We start from the raw sequence: 25,947 nt of genomic DNA, 5'->3' as shown, positions 1-25,947 counted from the left end.
AGCTCTTGAGCTCGCTGGACAATCTCAAGAGCCAGGTAATGACAGCTCGGAGGTAGTTGCACAATGCCAAAATGAAAATTTTTTTTGACGTGGTTGATGTCGCTAATTTTCGGGGTTTGTGAGGGTGACATCGTGGGCACTTTGGCCTCCACGTTCGAGGGCAACGAGGCTCCCTTCGGGGTCCACTTGTGTTCTAAGAATTATTGACGGTCCCAAGGCACCACAAGTAAGCTTGAGCACGTCCATGCGCACAGGGCAGGCGGGAAACAGCCGTCGCCTGTCGAGCGCCAAGCCAGCGAGCGATGCTTTACCAGGAATGTGCAGATAGATTTCAAGCTGGTCGCAAGTAAGACGGTTTTTCTTGCAGAGAGTGTACAAAAAGGAAACTTTGTCGACCGACATGCTTGCTAGATGATTCACGAGGTCATAGCCTTGAGGAGGCGCAAAATCTTGCACGAGGCACTCGAGCTGACAAGCCATAAACAAAGTGAGGGTACGCTGTGAGTCCTTCGTTCCAGACATTTGCGTTGTTAGACAGCCGTTTGTGGACACGAGGGGCGGCGGGAAAACCTGATCAACCAACCACTGCGTTTCGCTCCTCCCGCTCCCGCTCCCGCTCTGCTCGTCGCTCCCGCTCTGCTCGTCGCTCCCGCTCTGCTTGTGCTTGTCGCTCCTCCCGCTCTGCTTGTCGCTTCTCCCGCTCTGCTGCTTGTCGCTCCTCCCGCTCTGCTTGTGCTTGTCGCTCCTTGAGAAAGCTAGTCAGCACCAACGCGGTCGTTTCGGAATCCAGATTTATTCCTTTGAGGCGCTCCGCCAAATCAGCAAAGGCCGAATCGAGAGCCATGCTTGCGGGTCTTGCGTTCAAGACACCAGACGCGAGGCGGGGAGGTAGCCAAGTGATCAGCAAAGAGAAGCAGAAAGAAAAAAAAAAAACGGTCAAGCAAGAGAAGAAGAAGAAGAAGAAGCCAAAAAGTAAGAAAAAAAATGCACAACCCGCACCCTCAAAGAAGAATGGCATCACGCCGCCAAACACCACCATCATCTAAAAATAGAACAACGTCTCGGTTTTCGGCGCGCACCGCCAAACGGCTCGAAACGGGTTTTTTCTGGGCCCACTGTTTACTGCTCGTGCCAAACATTGTTTCCTCGCACGTGACCAGCTCCGACACGGGTGAACGTCATCGTTGCTCAAGCAGACCACGAGAGGGTGGGCGCCCAAGGCCAACGGTGTGCGCAAGTGCAGCTGTGCATTCACCTTGACTGCTGTGCTCGACAAAACATAATATGCTGATGGCGTGTCTCCTGTGCTCTTGGCGTATGTGATGGACGGAAGCACACACGAGCGCACTGCATAATATGGTCTAACATGTAAATAATCAAACCCCTCCGCCCAGATGGCGAAGAATATTATCATATTTTTTAATGGACGGGCGCGAATCCTGGATATGCCAAGACGTAGACCAGCACAGACCCGGGCAAGAATCGCCGTGTCTCTAGACCCTTTCCTCTCATCCTGTTTAACATGTACCCCTTGATGGTGGGTCGGTCAGCTGCATGGTCACAACACCTGGCTTGTCTAGCGCAGGAGACAGCCATGGCAAGAGTAGACAGACATCAAACCCTCGGCATCAGCAGGCGGGGGCTCAATTTCTTGATGCCTGGCCAAGGAGACCACAGGTCGGGTTGCAGTGCATGATTGCCTGTCTTGAGGCCCGGATCAGAGGAGGCAACCAGTTGATGTCAATTTGTACAACACGACCAGGCTGACCCGAAAAAAATAAACCCGCAAAAAATAAGAAATGAATCAGGCTAATAATCGCTCTTGGCCACGTGAATGCCAGATGGCGTTTTGTCAAAGCTTGCCCATGATGTCAAGTTGACAGAACGCACCTACAAGAGCAGCAGGCAAAAGAAAATACAGCAGTGTGAGGGGCTGAGGAGCAACAAGGCTGCGTCGATCAAAGGCACATGTGGCAAGAGTGGGGCTGTGGGCAAGTCTCAGAAAAGGCTTGCTCGTCAACGTCACGACACAAGATCGTGACTGGGGATAGTGGTTCTGATTGATCCATCATGGACGTGCCCAAAACCCCACTGCCAGGCGTGGCAAAAAACGAATAAGAAAGATTGAGTGACGCAGCTTACCAAACGTGTGTTTCAGAAGCGACATGTCATTGGGCACGTCGGTCACTTGGTGCCCAACGTGGCGAGGTTCAGAGTAGAGATGTGTGCAGGTCACTAAAAGGAGGTGTCAAGGGTATTTGTGAGAAAGCCACGAGCGAGAAGAAACCCACGCCGGCTGGAACTCGGTTCCAAACAGGAAAGGTTTTGTCTCGACAACAAGTGAGGCCCTGCTCAACTCCATATAGGGTCGTTTTGATGCTCATTGGCTCTATCGCAGCTGTGCAGAGCCTCGAGCGGACAACGGCCCACGCCAGGGGCGCGGGAGCCGAGAGGGCCATCACTTGAAATCAAAAAACAGGCAAAAGGAACGGCCACATACCTCGTCATGTTGGCAAGCCACACGGATTGCTTTCACTCTTCCCATTGGAAGCGGTGCCGTGTTGATCGATAAAGAAGAAAGGTTTCAAGTCCAGGTGCAAACCGCTTCCCAGTCCTCAAGCTGAGGAGGACTGGGAAGGGGTAGGCACCCGCTGCCAGTGACGTCTCACATGGCTTGCACTCGTCAAGCTAGGAAATGGTCAGAGAGAGAGAGAGAGAGAGAGAGAGAGAGAGAGAGAGAGAGAGAGAGAGAGAGAGAGAGAGAGAGAGAGAGAGAGAGAGAGAGAGAGAGAGAGAGGGAGAGAGAGAGAGAGAGAGAGAGAGGGAGAGAGAGAGAGAGAGAGAGAGAGAGAGAGAGAGAGAGAGAGAGAGAGAGAGAGAGAGAGAGAGAGAGAGAGAGAGAGAGAGAGAGAGAGAGAGAGAGAAGAGAGAGAGAGAGAGAGAGAGAGAGAGACCACGCGGTGCAGGGGAAACATCAAAAATGAACAGACGCACAACAGCTGTTGCATTCGTTATTCACTGATAACAGCTGTTGTGTACGCCCAAGACTGTCATTCTTTTCTTACAAATCACTTATATACTCACTATTGTAAGATAATGAATATCACATAATGTGGCAAAGCTTATCACATGAATAAAATATACTAGATATTGCAGGTGGCCTTTTCAAGAGCTTAAAGCTGGCAGGCGCCCAGTGATGTCTCGCACATCTCTGCTGTTGGGATCCACTTCACCTTGTCTCTCTACAAAATCTAACAAACGACGAATAATCTCTATTTTTCCCTTGAAATTTGGTAAGGTAGCCACATAGAAAGCCTTTGTATCTCTGAAAATATTGATACTGTTTAGCTCTGTCTCTCAGCCAGCTCCACTTGTGCTTAACACTCTCTTCTTTACATCTCCGCGTCGATTCACTCACTCTCTCTCTCTCTCTCTCTCTCTCTCTGACGGCGACGGCGGCGCCGGTGGCACGCATGTAAATCGCATTTACTCGTGCATGGACGCCCGGAATTGGGTGGCTGCATTTGCCCACGCTCTTGTTCAACTCGACGCTCTTGAATTTTCCGCTTCACCTCACCGTTCCCTGCTCAACCAACGTGGTTTTGACGGCCCGTTTGTTCGTTGGTCGTTGTGGCGGCGGGCGCTGGCGCGTCGCGCGGTTTAAGCGGGATCATGCGGTCGAGCAGCCAGGCCGTGCTGCTGGCGGGCATGCTACTGAGCATTACCTGGACCAGCTCCGTGGTGTCTGCCGTTGCACGCGTTGGTACGTACGTTGTATCGCTGTGCTGTGGCTTCAACCCTCGTCCGGAGTGGCACGCCCCCTCCCGTGAGCCACGACTCATGCTGCTACGTGCCATGACATCTCCACCTCACCGTCCCATGCTTCTACTTTGTGCTTATTCCTCGGTAGCTTGTACAGCAAGCGGTACTTCTCAGGTCTGCCATTGCGACGAGACGTTTGTCAACTGTGACTATGTCATTTGGGACACCTTTCCTAGTCTCGCCTATCAAGTTACCCATCTCTCCCTCGCCAACAACGCCCTGACTGAATTAGCCCGCAGCGATCTCGTCGTTACCAACGTCGCCGGGGGATCCCCCTTTTTATATGCCCTGCAAAGTCTTGACCTCCACGGCAATCAACTCGACTTTATTGCCAACCAAACCTTCACGCCCTCCTACAGCCGCCTCACTGCGCTCGACCTGAGCCAGAATCAGCTGACACGCTTGGAAGGCGCCGTTTTTCAACGCCTCTCGGCTCTCAACGTCCTCAAGCTCAATCAAAATGACATTACCTCCATTGGTGCCACCGTCTTTGCCGACCTTACCGCCCTTCGCGAACTCGATCTCTCCGACAATGCCATCACCTACATTCATCCCGATGCCTTTGCAGCCCTCACCAACCTTGAAACGTTCGTTTAGCACGCGCGCGCCCCTTGTTCATGCCATGTTTTCCCTGAACATTACAAACACACGTGCTAATTTTTTTTATCTTTTTTTTGACCCTTGACTGATGCGGCGCCCTCTCCGTTTTGCTGAATGGACAATTCCTGTAGACTTACTCTGAGCCTGAACCTCCTTACCGCCCTACCCGATGGCCTCTTTGCGGCCTGCACCTCCCTCACCGAACTAGGCCTTGCTGTTAACAACATCAGCAACATTCCCGAGAACGTCTTTCCCGACGTGCAGTTTACACTTCGCATGGGTGGCAACCCATCTGAATGCTCCATGAGCGGCAGCACGCCTGTCTGCACCTGCCGACCTGGGTTTGGTGGTGACAACAACGTTCAAACCAACGTTGCTTATTGCTCGCCTGTCAACTGTGGTGATACTATTACCAACATCTCGCACGTCAATGCCACCGCCGATTGCAGCGCTGATCCTTACTTTGAAGGTGCCTCTTGCATCGCAACATGCCTCCCGGGCTACTATGGTATCCCTGCCAACTCTGTGCCCTTCACCTGCGGGACGGGCAGCACTTGGGAGGGCGAAATTGTGTGCAAACCCCGTGATTGTGGCACCACCATCCCCAATCAAGCACCCAATTCAGACGTTGTCTTTACGGGTTCAACCCTCTATGGTGGTGGTCGTGCCACGGCCACCTGCCGCGCTGGCTTTGAGGGTGGCGGTGAAGTTTATACCTGTGGTACCGCCGGTGTTTGGACCCCCGAAGTCTCGCTCCGCTGCAGCCGTGTTTCTTGTGGCTCCAACATTGCCTCCCTCGACACCAACAAAGTTCGCAATGTCATTTGCGTTGACAATCTCTACGGCGACCAGTGCGAAGTGACCTGCCGCACTGGCTACGTCGGCCAATCAGCCAACTACACCTGCAGTGCCGATGGCGTCTGGCGTGGCTCCATCTCCTGCTATGGTCAGCAGTGCGGTCGTACCATCCCCGAAAGCGCCGTCGATGCAACCTCACAGTGTGCGGGCGATTCTTCCTTTGGCGGGGACAATTGCTATCTTGGCTGCGCCTTGGGCTATGAGGGTGATCCCATCGAGTATCGCTGCTCTTCCTCTGGCACCTGGACCTCTCTCTCAGCCACCACCCTTCCCACGTGCTCGCGCATTACTTGTCCCACCACCATTGATGGTGTCTCCGAACTCAGGCGTCAAAACACTTGCTCGAGCAGCAGCTACGGTGATACCTGCATCTCCTACTGTCAAACCGGTTATGCTGGCGCACCCGTTCACTTTTCCTGCAGTGCTCTCGGTGCCTGGACTGGCGATCGCACCCAGGCTTGCACCTGTACGTGTCTCTCACCGTCTTTACCTGTTGCGTCCGGCTGAGTTTCCATCCCTCCTCACCTCTCTTATGAATTCGATCCCCAGTGAAAAACTGCTCGGCCCTTGATGTGTCCGTTCTCACGCGGGACTCTTTCGCTGCGAGTGACAACTGCCTCAACGGCACCTACGGTGACACCTGCGACGTGTATTGTCTTGAAGGGTGTGTTGGCCAGTCTTGATTATGTGCGCTTGCGGGCTAGCTTCAACCTTGCCATTCGTTTACGTTTTTTAGCTTATTCATCTCCAAAACACGCATTATTGTAGCTATGTCGGCACAGATGTGCAATATACCTGCAGCAACAACAGCCGCTGGGAAGGCACCGTCAACTGCCAACGTCTGTTCTTGATCACCAACGCTTTGGTCATGCCCATGCCGAACTCACATCGTTTTTTTTTTTTCGCCTTGCCCTATTTTACTCTGTCATGCACACAGCTGTGGACTGTGGCGCATATGTGCCGCCTGATCCTTCCCAGGTTGGCGTCTACGACGAGGAGGGAGCCAAGAGCATCAGTATCACTGGGTGCAGCACTACCTATGGTTCTCGTTGCCGCCCTGTTTGCCGAACTGGCACCGTTGCGGCAGTGGGCAATGACGACGTTATCACCTGCGGCGCTGACGGTAACTGGCGAGGCATCTTCCGGTGTGAAGGCCAAGTGGCGGCCAGCAGCTCAGATCTTTCCACTGGCCAGGCTGCCGGCATTGCCGTCGGCATTGTCGTTCTGCTTGGCCTGGCAGCCCTCGTGGTTGTGCTCCTTCTGGTCAGTAATGAGTGCCTTTGCCTTTGCTGGGAGGCATGTGCGTTTTGACCAGCTTGTTGATCGTTGCCCCTCATTGTTGCTCTCGACGTGCCCACCCCTTGTGCCAGATGCGCCGCCGTGACAGCAAACAGCTGGAAGCTCACAAGAAGAATGAGTTTGAGATGAAGCTGAACAAGTCTGCACCCGGTGACAGTACAATGACGAGAAACCCGATGCTGGCAAATCCTGCCCGGTCGAGCCGTCAAGGTGGCACAATCTACGATGTGACCCCGGCCCGGCCACCCAAAAAGCCCACGTAAGTGAAATGGCCGTGGTTGCATCATGCCGAATGATTGTAAAAGAAACTGGCCACGACCGTGCATGCTCACTCGGGCCCGTTCTTGCCTGCCCACTCTTAGCACGGGCCAAACGGCCAAATTTGGTGGTTTTTCCGTTCCTCTCGAGGACGAGCCTGCTCCGGTGCGGGAAACCGTTATGGTGGGCGGTCTACAGATCCCCATGGACAAATAACGTGTTGGGCTGGTCCCAGCTTGATTTGATTCTGTTTTGTTTTGCATTGTTGTAATTCGTTTCATAGTCTCGTGCTTTGCCTGAAGACTGAAACAGAACCTTTTGTTGTATTTGATCGATCTCCTTGTGATGTAGTGTATGATCTAACCCGTATGATGTCCTCGTGTTGCACGCGCGCGCGCTGTGCAAGTGCTGCGTCGCTGTCATTTTTGTCTCCCCCTTTTTTTTTTGTTTATCCTGTCACCAAGTCGGTTGACCTTTTGTGCTGTTGTTCCACTTATGATGCAACTCCATTTCTTTTTCTCTGTGGTCTTCTTGCTTACGCCATCCCAGACGAGTCTTCTTGGACATGTCTGATGCAAACAGTCATGTGACTCTTGCAGCCAATCGACTGGAGTTGAGAATCAAATAATAAGAGATAAACAATATGGCGGACAACCATGCATGACAACAACTGAACCACCTGAAACCAAATTAACAAAAACCAAAAGACCAAAAAAAACCCCCCTGCTCCTATGCTGCTACAAGCCTTGCTTAGGCTTCCTCTAAGAGCTTGTTCCTTGGTTACTGGACCTCCATTCCAATTTGAGCCAAGAAACCGCCCACCAAGTGAAGACTGCCAGTCACAATGACGTGCTGCTCCGGGCCATCCAAAAGCTCATCACGACTATCAAGGCCTTCATCTTGCTTCGCGGGAATAGCCGCGTGCTCAAGCTGGGCGATGGCACACTCGATGCTATCGACGACAAAAACCTGGCTCTCCAGCTCAACCTGAGTGGTATCTGAGCACCAAAACACACACAGGTATACATCATGAAATTCAAACGCTGAACATGGCCGTGGGTTCAAAGGACTCAAGCCCGACCATCCCAGAAACAGCAAGCAAGGAAGAAAATGGCCGAGTACCTCGTGCTTGCAGTTTGCGGCTGAGCTTGAGATACTCAAGACCAAGAAAAGCCGTGCGGCAGATTTCGGGGTGACGTCGCTGGGAGGCCAATGAAATTGTATGGTTGATCTGGACATGCAACGCAATGAGCAATTGATGACCATGCCGCCCTTGCAACAAGCGCTGCAAATCGTGTCAACTGACCTGATCTTTGTGAAGGTGGTCAATGCTGCCGATGTTAGGGCAGAAGACAACTTGATCAAAATCAAGCTGATCCACAAACTTTAGACAGAATGTAAGCCGCCAGTGTCAGACACGATACGTTTTAGCTATGACAAGGGCCCAGCGAGGTCAATGGCTGAAGGCACTGCCTACCGGTTGCAGCAGATCCGCGGGCAGGCGATCTCCGGTACAGTTGAAAATCATGCTGACTCGGCAGGGCCCACTGGGAAGTGCAGAGATACAAGCAAAGATACAATGGCTGTGAGGGCATTGAAGTGCAAAACGTGTGTGTGTGCTACATCCGCCGTCGAGGACTTACCCTTGCGTCGATGAGGGGTGGGGCAGCTTGGAGCGGACCCACGAAGCAGCAGCCTGACAGCTGTCCACGGTGTGTGCACCATCGATGTAGTAAACAGTTCGACCACGCCGTAAGACCTGGGTTCGACCTGGCCATCGGCAATCTTCCAAGGCGGCGCGTTCGTCACGGTGCAGGTCTGCCAAGTCAACCTGTACGGGGGACGTATAATCTGACATGGCCAGCAGATGAACACGACAGCCACAATGCGCCGGACGGCAAAAAGCAAGATCAAGAGCTGTGCAAGCAGCGATGCTGACCTGAACGGTCCGGGGCTGTGCCACGATAACGGCGGGTCCAATAGCGGACGAGCTGAACGGCTAGACCAGCATTGAAAAACTGGTGGGCACCGGCAATGCCTGCAAAGAGTTTCGTTACAGAAGTCAGATGGACCAGGCTTTCAACGCCCGCGTAACGAGGAATGTGCCACAGACGCAACGTACCCAGATTTAAAGGAGGGATATGGCCGTGCATGGCAACAGGGGGCAGAGGATCCGTTTGTAGGAGAAACTTTGGACGGTGCTGAGTGGCAGCCTCTTCAAGGGCACGCCAAGCCGTGGGCTCTTGCGGCTGGGAGAAACACGGGACATTTTCCTTCATAATGCCGGCCTTTTGATGGGCAATCTCGGTCAGTGTGTTGCCGAGGATTGAGGTGTGTTCAAGACCTGTGAGGTGTGACGTAACAGAGCAAAGCCTGAGAGGTGACAGCGGCAGAATATGTCCCAGGAGATGTGCTGAGATTGATGTACGAGCGTTCGTACCCAATCGAGTGATGCCACAGACCCACGGTTCGAGAACAACATTGGTGGCGTCGTAAAGACCTCCAATCCCGACTTCAAGAATGATGGCATCTAGTTTGAGACGCTTGAATGCCTGGTGCCGCCAAAGAAGTCATCAGCGCCAAAGTCGTGTGGGGGTTGGGAGTTGCAACGGGGTTGTATGCGAGATTTGGGCACCAGCATCACCGTACCAGCAGTGCCATCAGGAAGGTGGCACGAAAGTAGGTGGGAAAGTTGAGGATGTCGTCAGCAGGGGGCGTTGCATCGAGGGCATCATAGAGTTCCCAAAAGGTGCTGGCAAACTCGGCGCGTGATAACGGGGCGCCGTTGACGCGGATGCGCTCTCGAACCTCAATCAGGTGCGGGGACCTGATGGGGGGGGGGGGGGGGAACAAGTTTTCTCATGTCAGCGCAAGTGTGCTTCCTGGAGTCGGTAGCGATGGAGCAAAACAGTTTTGCGCCAACGTTGCAAAGGAAACGCACGTAAAGAGACCGGTGGAGAAGCCTTGTTGACGAAGCAGGGCGTCACACATGGCGGCTGTGCTGCCCTTGCCCTTGCTGCCAGCCACATGAATGATGCGCATGCGTGCCAAATCCTCATTCTGCCTTGACGGGCACAGATGGAGCCCGTGAGTTTGTGATGAGTGCAAGAGTTGGCTATTTGAGTGTGGTGCGTGCGGTGGATGGGGCGTGAGCGTTGATCGCACCGTAATGTTGAGGCGGCGCATATAGTCGCGCGTCTCGGGGAGGGAGCGGGTCAAGTCACGTCCTCCCGATTTGCTACTGGCGTGGTCAAACGGAAAGGCATGTAGACCAAAGCACGGCGCGACAGTGTCAAAAAAAGATTACAGGCAGCATGGCAGAAAAGCAAGGCAAATAATGGCGCACCGTTGCTTCTCGAGCTCGGCTGCATTGTGAAATGTATTGAGAGCCTCAACGGCTTCCTACCAAGTTTATCAAGTTCATTAAATTAGCACAGCCACGCGCGCGCACACACACACACACACACTTATGCGAGATGGTGGAGTAGAGTCAATTGGTTGAAAGTTAGGGTGCACGAGGGAGTCTCAGGAGGTTGACAGACTGACCTGGTAGCTCCGGGACATGGTGCCGATAAAGCGACGGCAATCGCACGGTACAGCGGTCAAGCCCCGAGACGTCCTTGCCACGCTCCAAACAGGTGTCGCGGCAACCGTCGACGACACTGTCGGGCTGGAATAAGACACGGCGCGTTGCTGGACTTGAATGGCTCGCCGCCCTGTGTCACGTGCCACGCGGCCAAAAACTTGTCGAGGCAGCGCGATTGCCCGAGCCAAACAGCTGCTCCTCATTCGCGAGAGCATGAGGTTCCCCTTTGCCGTGAGCACACACACGCACGCACGCACACACGCACACACACTCACACTCACACACAACGCTTTGACTCGATCACCCTGTGCCCGCAATCAGCGCGCGAGACGAGAGAGAGAGAGAGAGAGAGAGAGAGCACAGCGTCGTGTTGTGAAATAAAAAATTGGAACAGAGAGGGAGAGAGTTGTAGAGCAGCTAAAAGAGAGAGGCGAGATGATTCCTGAGATGAAAGAGAGGGAAGAGATAAATAGCTAGCAAATTAGAGAAGCTTTCTGAAACATTCTTCAGATAATGTTAAAATGAAGGTAATTAAGAGACAAGGAGAAGTTTCGAAGAATCTTGCAGAGAGAACATTGTAAAGTCAAGTGCATTCAGAGATGGAATACGGCAAAATGAGATAACAGAGGGCACAAGACAGCTAGAGAGTGATGACACAACACGAGATGATGACAATACGATCTCTCACACACATTTTGTCCTGGCTCTGCTCAGCTCCAATCTCTGTTTGGCTACTTTGATCATCGATAATCTCTAGTTTTGGCTTTGTTTTACAACGTTAGGTGTCCTTCGTTCAATCGATCCCTCTTTTTCTATACTGTTTGTGTCTCTGTCTCTGTTTCACCCCACAGACACGTGTTCCGGCGGCGGACAGCCTTGCTGCAACCAATGCCAGCCAGAGCCAGCTGTGTCTGTATGACGGCATGGAAGCCCCGGTTGTCCACATCGTAAGCACGGCCAACCGTGGACCGAGCCCCACCATCAATCGAATAGCAATTACATGTATGCTTATTGTAATGTGGTGTAGTGTTATCATGCAATCAGTGGACACTCAGTGTCAAAAGAATAAACAGAGCTCGCAACTCTTGTCTGCAAGCTCATCCAGAAAATGCGACGATGAAAGCGACTGTCACGTCCACGCACAAGCACGTAAACACGTTTAAAGACCAGGCCTCGTGGCGAGGTAGCGTGCCGAGGTAGCGTGCCGAGATCGAGATTGGGTTCGAGTAAAACCCGGAATCAACCCCAACTTGAATCATGTTTGAATCACAAACCATCAGGCCTGAATAGACGCCTCGATCATGTATACCCAGCCATAAAGAAGAAGAAGGATGCGTCACTGGAGGGATCGCTTTGCGATGAAGCACGCATGAGCCTCAAGACGATGACAAACCCTGCGCCAGCCACACACACGCCTAAGGTGGCATGTTGGGTGTGGCTGCCGGGTTGTTGGCCTGCTGCTGACTGAGCATGAACATCTCGCGTACGAGCCTCAACTGAAATTCGCGTTCCTCCTTGCGCTCAGCTCTCATACGCTCAAATTCAAGCTGACGGGCTCGTTCAGTCCGCTCGTCCCGCTCGCGCTCGTGTTGACGCTGCAACTCTGCCTGCTTGGTGCAAAACTCCATAAAATGGCGAAGCAAGTCGTCACGCTCATGTCCACCAGCACCAAGAGGGTCTCCCATACCCTGCTCCGCCCCACGCTCTTGTGCCACACCTTTCGACACAAGCAAACCAAGAGGTGCCGTCAGAAATCGGCGCGCCGTGGCGGCAAGCATACGGCCACAAGAACGACGGAATGAAACGACTCACTTGTTGCCGGTCGCTTGGCGCTCAGAGGACGATACCGCTGCGTGCTCGCTGCCTCCTCCGCCGCACTTGATGCAGCAGAGGCTGCCCTTTGATCGAGGGGGCTGCTGGTACTCCCACGCTTGCGCAACTGCATCTGGGTCGGCTCTGTCGCCGCCGTCGTATCCGTGCCTGCGGCTTCCGTACGCCCCAGGGGTTGAGCTGCAACAACTGCTGCGGGTGCGAGCGCTGATACGGGCGCCATCGACATGGCAGTTGTGGTGGATGGGGGGACCGCTTGACCGTTGTAGAGTTGCCGAAAGTAAGTCACAATGTCTGGCCGAAGATGCATTTTCAGACCCACGGCTTCATTGGCCAGTTCCTTGTTCCAGACACGTACAGAGACGTCATGCTGTACCGCCCGACGCTCCCGTATCAGACATTCAAAAGCATTGACATCATCCCTAGATAGCTACGGTGTGTGGTGCGGGGTCCATCAAAAGAAGGTGTGAGCTGGAGCTGGAAATGCATAGCCAGAGCTGAATAAACAGCGGGGCTGGGCTGCTCTGTGACGGGGATGTGGCATACCAGTCGCCAGATGCTAGGAAGGTGATCTGAGCTCGGGGTGGCGTGGCCATCCTTTTCAGCCTCCCATCGGTCAAGGAGCGTGCATAACAGCTTGGTCACTACGCGTAAAACCTTGGCTTGCTGATCCGGGCGCACCAGGTGACTCAGCTGTGCACGGCTAGAGTCTGATGCGAATTGCTGCACGGCAAGATATAAACTCATGACATAGCTATGCGCGTAGTACACCAGTTCGCTGACAATCGCCTCATCGTCCTGGCCCGCGGGTGGGACTGGTTCAAAAGCTTCGGGTAACCGGTGCGCCTCATGGGCTTCGGTGTGTGCTTGGCGCAGGATGGACAGAAATGGCAAGCAACTGCAACAGGTTTAGGGGTGAGCATGGAGCGCAGTGAAAATGGAACAGCGATCCAGCGTCGACGCATAGGAGGGGATTGCATGGACATGGCGCGCACCTCATGCCCAAACGAGTGAGAAAGCCGGATACTTGCAAGTGCCGTCGAGCTTGATGTCGATTGTCGCCCGATTCAGCTTCCGCGCTTTGTTCCAGCAGCCCAACACGCTTCATCCCGAGCGAAGGCTTTTTAGCATACAGGCGGCTGAGGTGTAGAAACAGGCGCTTTTCCAGCGGGGACCTAATGAACGGTGTGGTGCGGCGGTCAGGAGGTGCAATGCGGAGGCCGAGGGGAACGCGAACGGGTCAAGTGCATACGAGGGCTGAAAATCGAGTAGCTCTTGTCGGACATTTTCATCCAGTCCCAGCAGTCGCGAATCTTGGGGGCCCAGATCGATTGGTGCATAACGCGTCGTTTTGCGCGAAACGGTTGAGCTGGCCCACAAGCCCAGGTGCACGCTCTTGCTGAGACGCGCAAAGTGACAAATGTGGCGAGCCAGCACCGAAACTCGACTGTCAGGGGAGTTGGCTAGCTCTGGAAACAACTTTTCATACGGCCACGGCGGTGCGGCCTGAGATTTGGTGCGATCAAGGTGCAGCAGCGCCGAAATGAGGCCTCGGCCAGAACACTCACTAGTGGGATGGATCGACAACTGATCCTTCCCCACTAATCACAACACCACCAGCGATCTCTTCACGCCACACCCACAGAGAGAGGGAGGGAGAGGGAGGGAGAAAAGCGCGCACGCACCGCCATTGAGTCTGTTTCTCCAAGGAGAGACGAAGCAGACGGCTGACGACGGAGGAGACGGAGCAGACGCGCGCGGCGCGCGCGCAGAGAGAGAGAGAGAGAGCGCGCGGCGCAAAAAGAAGAGTATAATCTAAACAACAGCTTCCTTTTTTAAACAAGCTGACCTTTGATGGTCTGCAAAAGAATGTGAAAGTTTAGCCGTATTTACAGGTATAAACTGATACAAATTTGATCATAGGCATCAGAGAGTGATGAAGAGACAGAGAGATGAAGAGACAGACACGAAGAGACAGAGAGATGAATTGGTTGAGAGCAAAGAGCGACGAGCATCAAGCAGAACAATAAGAGAGTCAGAGAGTCAGAGAGAATCAGAGCGGGAATCAGAGACACCGACCTTGACTGAGAATGTGTGAAACAAAGCTACATCCCATTGTATTGGATTGTTGTATACATAAGTAACAACACTGAAGCCAGTGGCCGTTGCACCTATGGCAGCCCCTGCGGGTCGGCGTCCAAAGATCACGGAGACGACGGCCATGAATGGCGGCGTCTCAAGGTTGGAAGCGACGGGCAGTCAAAGCATAAGCAGTTGATGAAAGGTTACAACGAGTAGGTGCACCGCAGTACCATAATCAACCGTGAACTTGAGGTTCGGTATCACGCCCATAGTTGAGCACGGGGTGTGCGTCTTGATCAATGGCTGCTCGTCCCCGCCCCTGCTGCCGTCTCTTCTCATTGTCTGCTTGTCCCGTTGTCTCTCCAACTGCCTGTACTCTCTCACACACACGCTCTCAATCTCCCTCACTCTCCCCTCTGGCTCTTTCCTCCCTCTTCTCTGTTCTGTCTCCTGTCTCTGTTACTCTCTGTCTCTCTCTGTCTCTGATTTTGTCTCTGTTTGCCCGTCTCTCTCTCTTTCTTCTCCCGCCTCTCCGTCTCTGTCCGTCTCGTTCTCCCTCTTCTCTTGTCTCTGAAACCGACCAAACCAATTCATTCTCTCTTGTCTCTCCGTCTCTCCGTCTCTCCGTCTCTCCGTCTCTCTGTCTCTCTGTCTCTCCGTCTCTCTGTCTCTCTGTCTCTCTGTCTCTATCTGTCTCTCTGTCTCTCTTTCTCTCTGTCTCTCTGTCTCTCTCTCTCTCTGTCTCTCTCTCTCTCTTCTCTCTCTCTTTCTCTCTCCCTTTCACACACACACACACACACACATTTGATTGATCTCTTCGATCCGTCGGTCGCGCGTACAGGAGCAGGTCGCGCGTACCGGAGCAGACTTGGATTGAAAGGGGCGAGGGTGTTCAAGACCCTCGACATATTGTGGCAGGGCTGCTTTACTTGGCCGGCGCTTGTCTTGTCTATTGACGAACCGAGACCGAAACAAGATGGCGCGTATCACGGCTGTGCGGGTGGTGGCGTGTGCGGGTACGTCGAGAAGATCAGCGACCTTGGGGATTAGGGTTTCTGCTCGAGCTTAGTTCCAAAATGGACGGCGCACGTTTGCTCACTTTAACATCCGTGTCTGCGCTTGAACCATGGCTGCTACACAGCGCTCTTGCTTGCATGTGGCGTGGCCGAGGATCACGACTCTGCTGTCCAAGCCTATCTCGGCGACAACTCCACGAGCTGTGCCGCGCAGCCAGCCAGCTCTGGCTGCAATGACATGTTCATTGAAGTTCTCTGCGCCGATGCCTGCAGCTCAGGTACCGTGCGCACCTCATTCTCCGAGCTGGGACACAAAGAAGTATCGCTCACCCGACGTTGCGCTCACGCGCCGGGGTCGCCTCGACAGGGGTATGGCCATGCACCGATCAGGATGCCCTGCTCAACTCGTATTGGGCCTCTCAAGTCAATGCCAATGATGGCATCATGAGCTGCAACCGCGCACGGGCCGCCCTCGCTTGTGAAGAGGCCGTCGTGGCTGCCCTCTGCCCCACTACCTGCCTCATTTGCTCCAACAACATGACTGCCAGTACGTACACCAGTTTGCTGGCTTGCCCCGCCAGCACATCCACCACACCACACTCTATCCTTTTTTTTTTTTGCTTTGCTTGTTTCTTGTCTTGATTCATTCCCACTTCTTTCCAATTGCCCTTTCGCGTCCGTCCCTCAAAGGTATGGCCGAGGCGCAAGGCATTGACACATTTGTATACGAGTACAATGCAGAGGTAATTAAAGCAGAGCGCCGACAGGCCCTTTGGAATTGCGCTCAAGACCGCTACAACGACAACTTTGACTGCGCCAGTCAAGATGTTCGCTGCCCCGTCTACTGAGCCTTCACGAGTCACTCTCCCCCACTCCATTCCCATTCGAAAGCAACTAAAGAATTTTGCGTCGCATAGTTCCATGCCTCGAGACGGCTCTGCACTGGCTCTTCTTGATCTTGCCACCCAATGTTCGCCACTTGGCTTTGCCTCAACTTTTGCCGCGTTGCTTTCCCACTTCGGTTTTCGTTTTTCGGCTTTGCTCCACTCTTCCTGGTCTGGTAATCCCAACAGGACCAGAGTCACCCAATACCAGCCATAATTGACAGTTGTGTGAATCATTTAGTGTTTTCACATGTCGAGTGACGCTTTATTTGATTCGGGGTGATGAAGGCATCATGTTCAAAGGCTGCGCGTGGCAGCATCGGCGGCGAGCCACTCTCGAACGCGCTGCATTTCAAACCAGCGTGCAAAGCTCACATCAACCGGATCCTGCGGCGTTGAGAACATGAGGTCAAGATGGTGCGCCCCATGCTCCAAGATGATGGCTGTTACAGTGTTTGAGATGTTGCGCTTGATGCCCGCCGAAGACCACGGGTCCAACAACCCGTTGCTCAACACCACGTTGCCAGCCGCCGCCAACGCCGCCTGCAATGAAAGGGTCGTGCTTCTGTGAGCGCCAACCTCAACTGTACACGATGCACCCCACGCAAAATGAACATCGGTGACATAAACTTGCCTCGGGGTTGCCATATCGCTCGGCCACCTTGGTGTAGCGGGGGGTCACGCCATACTTCTTGAAGCAGTGATCATTGATGAAAGTGGTGTTCCAGGGCTGTGACCAAAACATGTCCCGCTGACCATCGAGCGAGAAGTAGGTCTCCTAATGAACGGGAAAATGAAAAGACCATCTAGGTTGAGAGGTACAAAGCTGAGTGAACAACGCGACGGCCGTGTACAGAGCTGTCCGGCCGGACCTGATGCATGGTCTCGGTGCAAAAGAGCCAGTCCCAAATGCCGTCCTGCTCCACATCATCAAAGGGCACATCATTGCACTGCAGATTGGCCGTTGCATTGGTAAAGACCGAGGCAGCCGCCAACACGCCTTGCAGCAGGGCATCGCCTAAAGTTTCAAGAACGCGAGCGTGAGTCAAAAACCAAGTCAGCTCGGGAGGGGCTTGGGGGACGCTATTCAAAGCGTGCCCAGGCAGGCGGGGCAGACTTCAGGTGGCTGACCTGTGAGGTTGGCAGTGGCAAGGTGCTGGCAGGCAGCGGTTACGGGGTAAGCTGGCAGCATGGGGCCGTTGCTAGTGAGGTAGTTGCTCGGGTAGGGAAAGTCACCCATGGCCATGGTATCCCAAGCATAGGCGATCCACATGGCCAACGCCTGGACATCGCTCGTCGAGCCCAAGGGCTTGCAGAGACGGAAGAGGTCACTCAGATGTGCGCGACCAGACTACAGGGGAAGCCGACACGCGCATACCCAGGGTGAGGTTGGACGCTTGGAAGGCAAAATATATAATCCCTTGAACAAGAGAAGGGCAGACTGCTGCTGATGGCTCTCGGACACACCTCGGAGGCACCAGTTTTGAAAAGAGTGACAAAACTGTTGCGCACGTTGTCGGCACAAGCGGCGGGGGCGCCAGCAGCTGGAGTAGCATCGCGGGTGACGACCTGCCAGTACGTGTTGGAGTCCCACTCTGGTTGTTGACCGGCAAAGCCACTGATGGGAGCCGACGCGGCAACGGCACCCAGAAAGGTTTCCGGGTACTTGATGCGTAGCCAAGCGGCCAGCATGCCGCCGTAACTTCCTAGTGGAGCAAAAGGCAAGGCCAGTGTGGGCCCGCACTGATGGTGAGGCAGATCCATGCCAGCGCGCGCGCAGCTGAGGAGTGCAATGGAACGGACCGCCAAAGACGATGACGGGGCTATCCTCGATGGAGCGATTCTGCTTAAACTCAAACAAAAAGTGGTTGTAGTCGGCCATGGCCTAAGAGTGGCAAAACACCCGGGTGCAAGCATGAATGGCAGGCGTTCTGCCAGGTGTGATGTGATGGGTGGTCTGGCAAGCGGCCACACCTGCTCGACCGAAAAGAGGGGATACTCGCTGGTGCTTGGTCCATCGGCGCCGGGCGTGACTTGGCTTTGGCCAAAAAAACGGTGCTCGGCAAAGACGATCAGCGCCTTGAAGTCGGCTGCGTTTTCCCACATCAGACCCGTATGATCCACGTAGCTATGGACGAGGAGCAAGACGGGCATGGAATGAGAGAAGGCCAGGAGTGGTGCGGAGGATGTGACAGCTTTTGGGTGTATTGGATTTTTTTGAATGGTGAAAGGGCGTACAGCTCGACATTGGCCTCATTGCCGGCATAGAAGAAGATGGGCGAGCCATTGCCTAAGCAGCAACGACGCCGGTGAGATGGAAAGCAGCCAGGATGCTCGAGGGGAGGCGGGCAGCAGAGAGGCTAAGAGGGTTGGGCCAGCACACACACACACACCACCAAAGTGATCGTCGTTGATGAAAACACGCTGCTGAAAGGTTGTCGGGTGGGGGCTGCTGTCTGCCGGGCCCCAGTTGAAGTGATCCGTGTACTGAGCGAGCAAGCAAGGCCGTGAGCTCTTGAAGCCAAAAATCGTGCGCACCACATCCAATTCGTGTGTCCACTCACCTGGGTAAACCAGAGCAAAGTACAGTTATTCACAAGACTGCCCGCTTGATGGCGGGGAGACTGATAGTGGCGCAGCGAGTGATGATGCAGCCCCGAGGCGCCGAGCACCAGCAGCAGCAGCAGCAGCGACGGCGGCGCGCTCGTCAGAAGCAGTCGTCGGCTCGCCATGGTCGCAGAGAGTAAACGAGAAATGAGTTCAAGAGACAGAGGTGTGTGCTTCAAGGTCGATGACACACAGTGTAAAACTAATGGCAAAAGCAGAGATGTTATCAGAAAGGCGTCCACCTTCAGAGACCGCAGTCATGCTCCAAAGCTGTACGACGCTTGTTGAAATTGTCAGACGATATTGTGCTTCTGAGTCTCCCAGTCTCCTCCAGTCTCCCTCCTGATCCTTCAACAGATGTGTGTGGAGTAGCAAAGGTATAGTAGTGGTGAAAACTGCATACATGTGTGACGGGCGCCATGTGACCGTTTGACGGCATTTGATGCCCTTTGTTTAGGTGTGTGTAAACCCCTCTTCTTTCTCTGATATCTCGCATCATCCCAAGCCAACCTCTACTGACCCTTACAGTTACATCGGAGTCACACACGACGTGGTAAGCCATCTCTGAATCGTCCCCCGCATCTCCCATCATCTCTAGATCGGCCACGCCTCTGGCGCCGTCGACTCTCTCTCTCTCTCTCTCTCTCTCTCTCTCTCTCTCTCTCTCTCTCTCTCTCTCTCTCTCTCTCTCTCTCTCTCTCTCTCTCTCTCTCTCTCTCTCTCTCTCTCTCTCTCTCTCTCGCTCTGCGTGCGCGTCGTCGTCGTCGTCGCCGCCGCTGCCGTGGGCGTCAAGACACTGCGTGCGTACCGCCAACTCTTCAAGCTCAGCTCACGTTGCTTTGCTTTCCCCGGGCATTGACCTGCTAGCTTCCTCTCCTCTCTCTTTCCTCTCCTCTCTCTCCTCTCCAGCATTCACCAGCTTGTCTCGTCAAGGTCGGAGCAAGATGGCCTCCTCGGTCAATAACAACGAGTCGGTGGGCTTGCTCTCTGGGCAGCCGTCGCAGGACGGGGCTCGTCGTCGTCGCGTGTGGACGGTGCTGGGCTTGGGGTTGCTCTTTGCCGGCATTTGCTCGATTGTGGTCGTGTTTACCCTCCGCTCGAGTCAGTACAAGCACAACAGCAACAAGGACGACTCGGGTCGACTGCCCGTCCACGATGTCAATCTGCTGCTCATCACCGATACCCACAGCTGGGTCAACGGGCATCAGCACACCCCCGACATTACGGCCGACTACAGCGATCTCCTCAGCCTTCACGAGCACCTGCGCGATTATGTGCGGGACACCAAGCAGCAAGCCTACCTCTTCCTCAACAATGGTGACCTCAACGACGGCACTGGCCTGAGCGGGTACATCAAGCCCAGCACCACCCACATCCTCCCCATCGTGCGCCACATGCCCTTTGACGCCATCAACTGCGGCAACCACGAGCTATACGACAACGCCAGCATCGCCGACCTCGTCGACTCGGGCTTTATCAAGTCCTGGAACGGCGCCTACCTCACCGCCAACATCATGCTCGGCCCCAATCAGACCCTGGGTCACCCTTACAAACGTGTCCAACTCGCTGACGTGGGCAAGCCCGACGCCACCGGCCACCTCCTCATCTTTGGCTTCCTGTACAACATGCAGGGCACGGCCCCCGCTGTTACCGTTGAGCTCGTCCAAAACGTCGTCAAGTCCTCTTGGTTCATCAATGCCATCAAGGGCAGCATGGCCGACGACCTGGCCGCCATCATCGTTCTCGCTCACATGCACTACGTCGACCCCCTCGTCACCGTCCTCCGCGACGCCATCCGCAACATCTCTGCCACCGATCGCCTGCCCATCATCTTCCTCACCGGTCACTCCCACCTTCGTCGCTTCCAACAACTCGATGACTTTGCCATCAGCCTCGAAGCGGGCAAGTACATGGACACCATCGGCTATGTCAGCTTTGACATCCCCAAGGCCACTGACCTCGTTCTCAATTTTGTCAACTACACCATCACGCCGAATCGCACCACCTTTGCTCGCATGGCCGGCCTCAAGGACACCAAGACCTTTGACACGAAAAACGGCACCGCGCTTCGCGAACAAATCACCAAAGTCTACGCGCAGCTGGGTCTCAGCCGCGTCGTCGGCTGCAGCAACGCAACCTACTCTTATCTCGCCGATGTCTCTCAAAACAACTCCCTGGCCGCCCTCTACATCGATCAAGTAGCCCCCAACACCGTCATGCAGCACGTCCCAAACATTAGCACCGCCAAACCCTTCCTGATCCACAGCGCCGGCACCCTTCGCTACGACCTTTTTCAAGGCAACATCACCGTCAACGACCTCGCCACCCTCTCCCCCTTTGCTGATAATTATCACTATACGCTCCAGGCCTACTCGGGCCAAGTGCTCAACGAAGCCATTGACGTCTCTGCCGAACTCGTGTACCCCTGGCCCTTGGATAAGCAAACAGACTATCATGTCATGACCCTCTCCTTTGACTGGCCCGGTATCAACGCCACTCTATTCAAGGCCAACCTCAACCCGACTTGGGGCATTGTGCCCAACTACAACTCGACCTCAGTCTTCATCGACTATTTTGACAACAATCCCGCCTGGGCCTGCTAGATTCTCGCCCTCTGGTTTGCTACCGCTGGGTACCCTTCACAGTTGCTCCCGACTTTCGTTTGTTTGTTTGTTTTTCTTTGGGATTGCAATCTCGCATGTGAGGTGCCATTCAACCTGTCACTTCCATATCCCCAGAGTGTCTTGTAATGTATCCCGAGTGTTTCGATGGTGTTGATGTGCTTTACTTGCTTGATTCGAGTTTTTTTGTTTTCGTTTGTGTATTTGTTTTTCTTTTTTTCTTTTTTTTCTCCCTTTTTTTTGGGGGGGGGAAGTGTTCTCACTTTTCCTCCTTTCACGAGAGCGTCCTTCCAGAGTTGACGCTTTGACTTGTATTTTATACAATGACATGGTGGGTCGCTCGGCTCGGGCGATCTCTCTGGTCGACCATGTCCGATCACATGCACCGTCAGATGCACCGTCAGATGCACGTTGCGACCGCACGCAGTCCAGACCCAAGGCGTTGCTGGTATGCGGCACGCGCGCGGCTATGACACATTAACTTTTTCACAACAAACGGTAAAGGGGGGTTGAGTGCGATCTTCATTGAATCACGCATTCTGATTTGCAAGCGCATAACAGGCGACACATGATGACGGGATAGTATTGCAGCGCTGTGAAAGAGATGATTCGTGTGAGTACACTTGGCCTGATACGCAGGGAAAATCGATTAATGACAGCAGAACCAGAGTCACAGACTCGACCAGAAAAAAAAAAGGAGAACAAACCAAATCATACTTCTCATGGAGAAAGATACAGATGACATGGTAAGTAAGAAGCGGTTCAGATTAAAGACTGCCAGGCAGAGTCAAAAACAATGCATCCAAGCAGAGACCAGCAGCTGGAACTGGCTTGACCACAACGGTATGCCAAGGTCACGGGAAAAAAAAAAGCACGCGCCAGCATCAAGCCGCCGGTGAACCGTGTCCTGTCCTAAGTGTAGTGCGGGTACAACTCATGCTGTTGCTCGCATAAGAGCCGGGCATGAATCGGTGGTACAGTCGCCCTGACGACGCACGCAGATGCAGGCGTGTGCACCGTCGCTGGTGGGCTGCGGCGTGGCCGCGGCGTTGCGCGGCGCGCGAAGGAGACCATGTTTGGCGCAAAGGTCCTTGAGCACTGACAAAAGCTGGTTGCAATGCGCGTCAGTGTGGCGAGGGGAGGCGGTGAAGCGCAAGAGCTCTTCACCCTTGGGAACGGAAGGAAAGTTGATGGGCTGGACATAAATGCCCTGTTCAAGGAGATGGTCTGCCATGGCCTTGCAAGTGTTGCCATCGCCGACCAGGACAGGCATGATGTGGGTTTCAGCTGACATGAGTGGGATGCCCTCCTCGAGCATCCGACTTTTCAGCCAGTTGGCTGTGGCCAGCATCTGGCGTCGATCGCGTGAATCACTGCGGACAGTCTGCACCGAAGCCAGCGCACCAGCTGCCATGACAGGAGACATGGAGGTGGTAAAAATGAAGGAGGGGGCTGTGGAGCGAATGACGTCAATAATGTCGTGGTTGGCAGCCACGTAGCCGCCAGTGGTACCAAACGCCTTGCCCAGCGTGCCAGTGACAATGTCAGCCTGTCCCAAGAAGCCTTCCTCCTCGAGTACGCCAGCACCGTGAGGGCCGTACAGGCCGACAGCATGCACCTCGTCGACGACGGTCATGGCACCATGCTCCTTGCAGAGCGCCATCAGGTCGGCAAGCGGAGCCCGGGTGCCCGACATGGAGTACACTGTCTCGAAAACGACAACCTTGTGATGGTCATCAGGGGCGGCGCGCAGCAGTTCTTCAAGGTGACCAACGTCGTTGTGACGAAAGATGCGCTTGGGCAGTCGGGTGTTGCGGATGCCCTGTACCAGAGAAGCGTGGTTCTCTTGATCGGAAAAAATCATCGTCTTGTCACCGAGTGATGCGTGCAAGCCTTCAAAGACGCCTGTGTCCCACCAAGAAGTGGCAACGGAATTCAAACGAAATTCAAAGGAAAAAAATGAAGGTTAGAGAACCAGAAATGCTTCAGAAAAATGGTGTGCACTGCAGGGAGGGGGGTGAAGAGGCCATGGCACGAACCCAAGTTGGCAGTGTAGCAGGACTGAAAGAGGAGAGCATTCTCGGTGCCGGACAGATTCGCCAGCTCGGCTTCGAGCTCGACATGCAAAACATTGGAGCCGGAGATGTTACGAGTCCCACCGGCACCGGCACCCTGTTCCGCCAGCGTGTTTTGCATGGCCTGGAGCACAGCTGGGTGGTGACCCATGTTGAGGTAGTCGTTGGAGCACCAGTTGACGACAGTCTTGACGACCGAGTCTCCTTGGCCTTGTGCGCTGGGCATTTGCCACAATACTTCGGGGTGGCTGCCTACGGAGCGTTTGAGATAGCGAAATTCGCGATAGCGTTCCTCGGCCTTGAGGCGATTCAGAACGTTTTGAAGACACCCGGCAATGATGGAACGCATGCCGTTGGTGGCGACTTCGGGGTCAGCACTTGCGACGTTGGCACTCTGGTCTTGGATCAGATCTTGTTCAATGGTATGCTTGACCTCGGACAAGAACGGACAGCGCTCGGCATTTTCAAGCTGCAGCCCCTCGGCCACCGTGGAAGGGGTGACGGGCATGCCATCGTAGTGGTGGTCTTCAAATGTCAACCCGCGCGCGGGCGCCCATCGTGGCGAAGTGCGCGCAGAAGTTGCATTGACCACGCTTGTACTTTTTTGCCGTGGCGTCGCCACAGTCTGGAGCAACGAAGAAGCTGTCTGTGTGGATGGACCTGCCGCAAGCACCGCACGCGCAGCAATGGACCTTGCGGCGGCGAGGCGACGCACTCCCAACATGGCTCGCAATAGATGGAAGCGTACGGATAAGAAGCTCAGGGAGAAAACGCGAGGATAGAGCTCGAGCAAATGACCCTCAATGACCCCCAAAGCAACGGGCAACAATGCCTGCAGAGCCTGGAACACCACAGAACAGCAGTGAATATCGGCAGCAGCCAACGCGCCTGGGGCACGCGCATCATCCGTCTACTCCGCTCCAAGTGCAAAAGCTGACGCGCAACGTTCCAGAGAAGTAGAAGAAGTAGAAGAAGAAGAAGAAGGAAGAGGGAGGGGGAGGGGAGGAGGAAGAGGAGGGGGCGGAAGGGGAGAGAAGGAGGAGGAGGAGGAGGAGGAGGAGGAGGAGGTGTCGCCGCCGTCGTCAACCTCAAGAGAGAGAGAAAAATGGAGAGAGCGTGCGTGTGTGTGTGGTCATTCAAGCCCGAGAGAGAAACAGAGAGAGGGGTGAAGTTTTGAATGAAAACAGAGAGGTGGACCAACAACAACTCGTTGACAGAGATATAGGTCGCGTCGGAGAAACTCGTAGCGGGGAATAGTATGAACTCCAAGCTGCAAACGTCTATTCAGAGGGAGAGAGGGATGCCAACGAATTTTCAGAGAACATCACAACGTCACCCACATACTCAGAGAAAGAACGCTACTGTGTGCTTCACGTCAACCAAAAGGGGGCTTTGTCAGCATCGTGGTCGTCGTAATTTTATCTGACATTTCAGGCTCACCACGCGTCATGCTTGCTGCAAGACGAATGATGGTCTTAGTGTGACTAAAGTTACACTTTGAAGTTGATAAAGTGTGACTTCAATTAGACTTTGGTATTGATGTAAGGTTGCATGGTTACCTCGATGTTGCATCGTGGGTTTGTCAGACGTTTTTGGGAGCTGAGCGTGTTACTGTCACTGCGTTCGCGTCAAGTTGCGGCACCCACTCAGTTCAGAGCCAGCCAGCGGCCTCCTCCCGTACGAGCTGTGCGGCTCCAGCACACCAGCCCTACGTCGTGACGAAGAGGGATCGGCCCAAAAGCACAACGGCACACAGAATGCAAGCGAGGATGAATGAGGCCCGGGCCTGGTAATGGTGGCAAAGGCAAAAACAAGCCTCACCTGCTCGTCGTTGAGGCAGGGCACGAGCAAGAGGTCCTGCCCCCCGTGCTCGAGGAAGATGTTCCGGTTCTCCGTGCCATTTTCATCCACTGATTCCAGGCAATCGGTCAAAAAGCCGGGGCACACGACGGCAACGCGTTGGACGCCGGTCTGCGCAAGCCAGGCCACCGTGGCATCGGTGGCCGGACGCAGCCATGGATCCTTTCCAAACACCGACTGGTAGGTCAAAACCCACTGCTCGGGCTTCAACTGCAATGCGGCAGCCAGTGCCGCCGCCGTGGCCTCGCAGTGATACGGGTAAGGATCGCCTGACAAGTAGTACCGTTCTGGGATGCTATGAAACGACATGATGACCTTGTCCACTGGCTCGTGTCGGTCCAAGAAGGTGCGTGTGACTCGGGCCAAGCTCTCAATGTATTGTGAGTGCTCAAAGTAAGGGCGCACCACGCGCAGCGTGGGCACGTTGCGCTCCCGCTGTAGCTCTGCAAACACGGCATCGTAGATGGAGCCCGTTGTCGTGCTACTGTACTGCGGGTTCTTGGGCAGCAGCACAATCTGCTGGCAGCCAGCTGCCTTGAGCTCGTGGAG

The 25,947-nt window shown here is 54.3% G+C and overlaps 9 protein-coding genes across 9 annotated transcripts in view; 3 read left to right on the top strand and 6 right to left on the bottom strand.

The window, feature by feature from the left end:
- The window catches only part of MONBRDRAFT_33937 (uncharacterized protein), a gene marked incomplete at its 5' end in the record, with an annotated part of 2,828 nt that extends 1,984 nt beyond the window's left edge, over positions 1-844 (bottom strand). Inside the window, 3 exons of the mRNA XM_001748978.1 lie at positions 90-193; positions 312-468; positions 584-844. Coding sequence (XP_001749030.1) covers positions 90-193; positions 312-468; positions 584-844 — 522 coding nt within the window. The remainder of the gene's footprint in view (positions 1-89; positions 194-311; positions 469-583) is intronic.
- Positions 845-2,699: 1,855 nt separating this feature from the next.
- Positions 2,700-3,008, bottom strand: MONBRDRAFT_28584 (uncharacterized protein; the record flags this gene model as incomplete). Its single annotated transcript, XM_001748977.1, has 1 exon — positions 2,700-3,008. The coding sequence occupies one exon, from the start codon at positions 3,006-3,008 to the stop codon at positions 2,700-2,702; it is 309 nt and encodes a 102-aa protein (XP_001749029.1).
- Positions 3,009-3,672: 664 nt separating this feature from the next.
- On the top strand, positions 3,673-6,842 carry MONBRDRAFT_33936 (uncharacterized protein; the record flags this gene model as incomplete). Its single annotated transcript, XM_001749037.1, has 7 exons — positions 3,673-3,763; positions 3,911-4,409; positions 4,554-5,746; positions 5,830-5,944; positions 6,017-6,119; positions 6,259-6,543; positions 6,651-6,842. The coding sequence occupies 7 exons, from the start codon at positions 3,673-3,675 to the stop codon at positions 6,840-6,842; spliced, it is 2,478 nt and encodes an 825-aa protein (XP_001749089.1).
- A 775-nt stretch (positions 6,843-7,617) lies between these two features.
- MONBRDRAFT_28582 (uncharacterized protein) lies at positions 7,618-10,401 on the bottom strand (the record flags this gene model as incomplete). The annotated part of the gene is made up of 12 exons (XM_001748976.1): positions 7,618-7,835; positions 7,960-8,068; positions 8,315-8,384; positions 8,481-8,607; positions 8,777-8,875; positions 8,960-9,181; positions 9,278-9,389; positions 9,487-9,664; positions 9,779-9,897; positions 10,003-10,075; positions 10,184-10,239; positions 10,384-10,401. The coding sequence occupies 12 exons, from the start codon at positions 10,399-10,401 to the stop codon at positions 7,618-7,620; spliced, it is 1,401 nt and encodes a 466-aa protein (XP_001749028.1).
- A 1,437-nt stretch (positions 10,402-11,838) lies between these two features.
- On the bottom strand, positions 11,839-13,944 carry MONBRDRAFT_28581 (uncharacterized protein; the record flags this gene model as incomplete). The annotated part of the gene is made up of 6 exons (XM_001748975.1): positions 11,839-12,140; positions 12,236-12,683; positions 12,800-13,151; positions 13,249-13,428; positions 13,506-13,759; positions 13,897-13,944. 6 exons carry the CDS (start codon positions 13,942-13,944, stop codon positions 11,839-11,841), a joined length of 1,584 nt encoding a protein of 527 aa, XP_001749027.1.
- Positions 13,945-15,159: 1,215 nt separating this feature from the next.
- MONBRDRAFT_33934 (uncharacterized protein) lies at positions 15,160-16,470 on the top strand. Its single transcript, XM_001749036.1, has 4 exons — positions 15,160-15,351; positions 15,477-15,629; positions 15,719-15,898; positions 16,042-16,470. Exons 1-4 carry the CDS (start codon positions 15,312-15,314, stop codon positions 16,197-16,199), a joined length of 531 nt encoding a protein of 176 aa, XP_001749088.1. The 5' UTR covers positions 15,160-15,311; the 3' UTR covers positions 16,200-16,470.
- Positions 16,471-16,532: 62 nt separating this feature from the next.
- Positions 16,533-18,389, bottom strand: MONBRDRAFT_33933 (uncharacterized protein; the record flags this gene model as incomplete). Its single annotated transcript, XM_001748974.1, has 7 exons — positions 16,533-16,819; positions 16,866-17,013; positions 17,108-17,253; positions 17,367-17,586; positions 17,703-17,941; positions 18,039-18,120; positions 18,210-18,389. 7 exons carry the CDS (start codon positions 18,387-18,389, stop codon positions 16,533-16,535), a joined length of 1,302 nt encoding a protein of 433 aa, XP_001749026.1.
- Positions 18,390-19,786: 1,397 nt separating this feature from the next.
- Positions 19,787-21,445, top strand: MONBRDRAFT_38537 (uncharacterized protein; the record flags this gene model as incomplete). The annotated part of the gene is made up of 1 exon (XM_001749035.1): positions 19,787-21,445. The coding sequence occupies one exon, from the start codon at positions 19,787-19,789 to the stop codon at positions 21,443-21,445; it is 1,659 nt and encodes a 552-aa protein (XP_001749087.1).
- Positions 21,446-22,096: 651 nt separating this feature from the next.
- MONBRDRAFT_38536 (uncharacterized protein) lies at positions 22,097-24,553 on the bottom strand. The gene is made up of 3 exons (XM_001748973.1): positions 24,488-24,553; positions 23,503-24,379; positions 22,097-23,368 (listed from the first exon to the last, which is right to left on the bottom strand). The coding sequence occupies exons 2-3, from the start codon at positions 24,260-24,262 to the stop codon at positions 22,398-22,400; spliced, it is 1,731 nt and encodes a 576-aa protein (XP_001749025.1). The 5' UTR covers positions 24,263-24,379; positions 24,488-24,553; the 3' UTR covers positions 22,097-22,397.
- Between the last annotated feature and the right edge of the window lie 1,394 nt (positions 24,554-25,947).

Source organism: Monosiga brevicollis, genomic scaffold (genome assembly GCF_000002865.3).
Source record: "Monosiga brevicollis MX1 MONBRscaffold_27 genomic scaffold, whole genome shotgun sequence".
Classification (NCBI taxonomy): Eukaryota; class Choanoflagellata; order Craspedida; family Salpingoecidae; genus Monosiga; species Monosiga brevicollis.
Note: the sequence above shows the minus strand (reverse complement) of the source record. Positions and strands in the feature narration are given on the sequence as shown.

Coding starts and splice junctions, on each gene's coding strand:
- MONBRDRAFT_33934 (XM_001749036.1), top strand. CDS start 15,312: ATGGCGCGTATCACGGCTGTGCGGGTGGTGGCGTGTGCGG. Junction 15,352..15,476: donor GCGGGTGGTGGCGTGTGCGG/GTACGTCGAGAA, acceptor GCTGCTACACAG/CGCTCTTGCTTGCATGTGGC. Junction 15,899..16,041: donor CTCCAACAACATGACTGCCA/GTACGTACACCA, acceptor CGTCCCTCAAAG/GTATGGCCGAGGCGCAAGGC.
- MONBRDRAFT_38536 (XM_001748973.1), bottom strand. CDS start 24,262: ATGTTGGGAGTGCGTCGCCTCGCCGCCGCAAGGTCCATTGCTGCGCGT. Junction 23,369..23,502: donor CTGCTACACTGCCAACTTGG/GTTCGTGCCATG, acceptor GGTGGGACACAG/GCGTCTTTGAAGGCTTGCAC.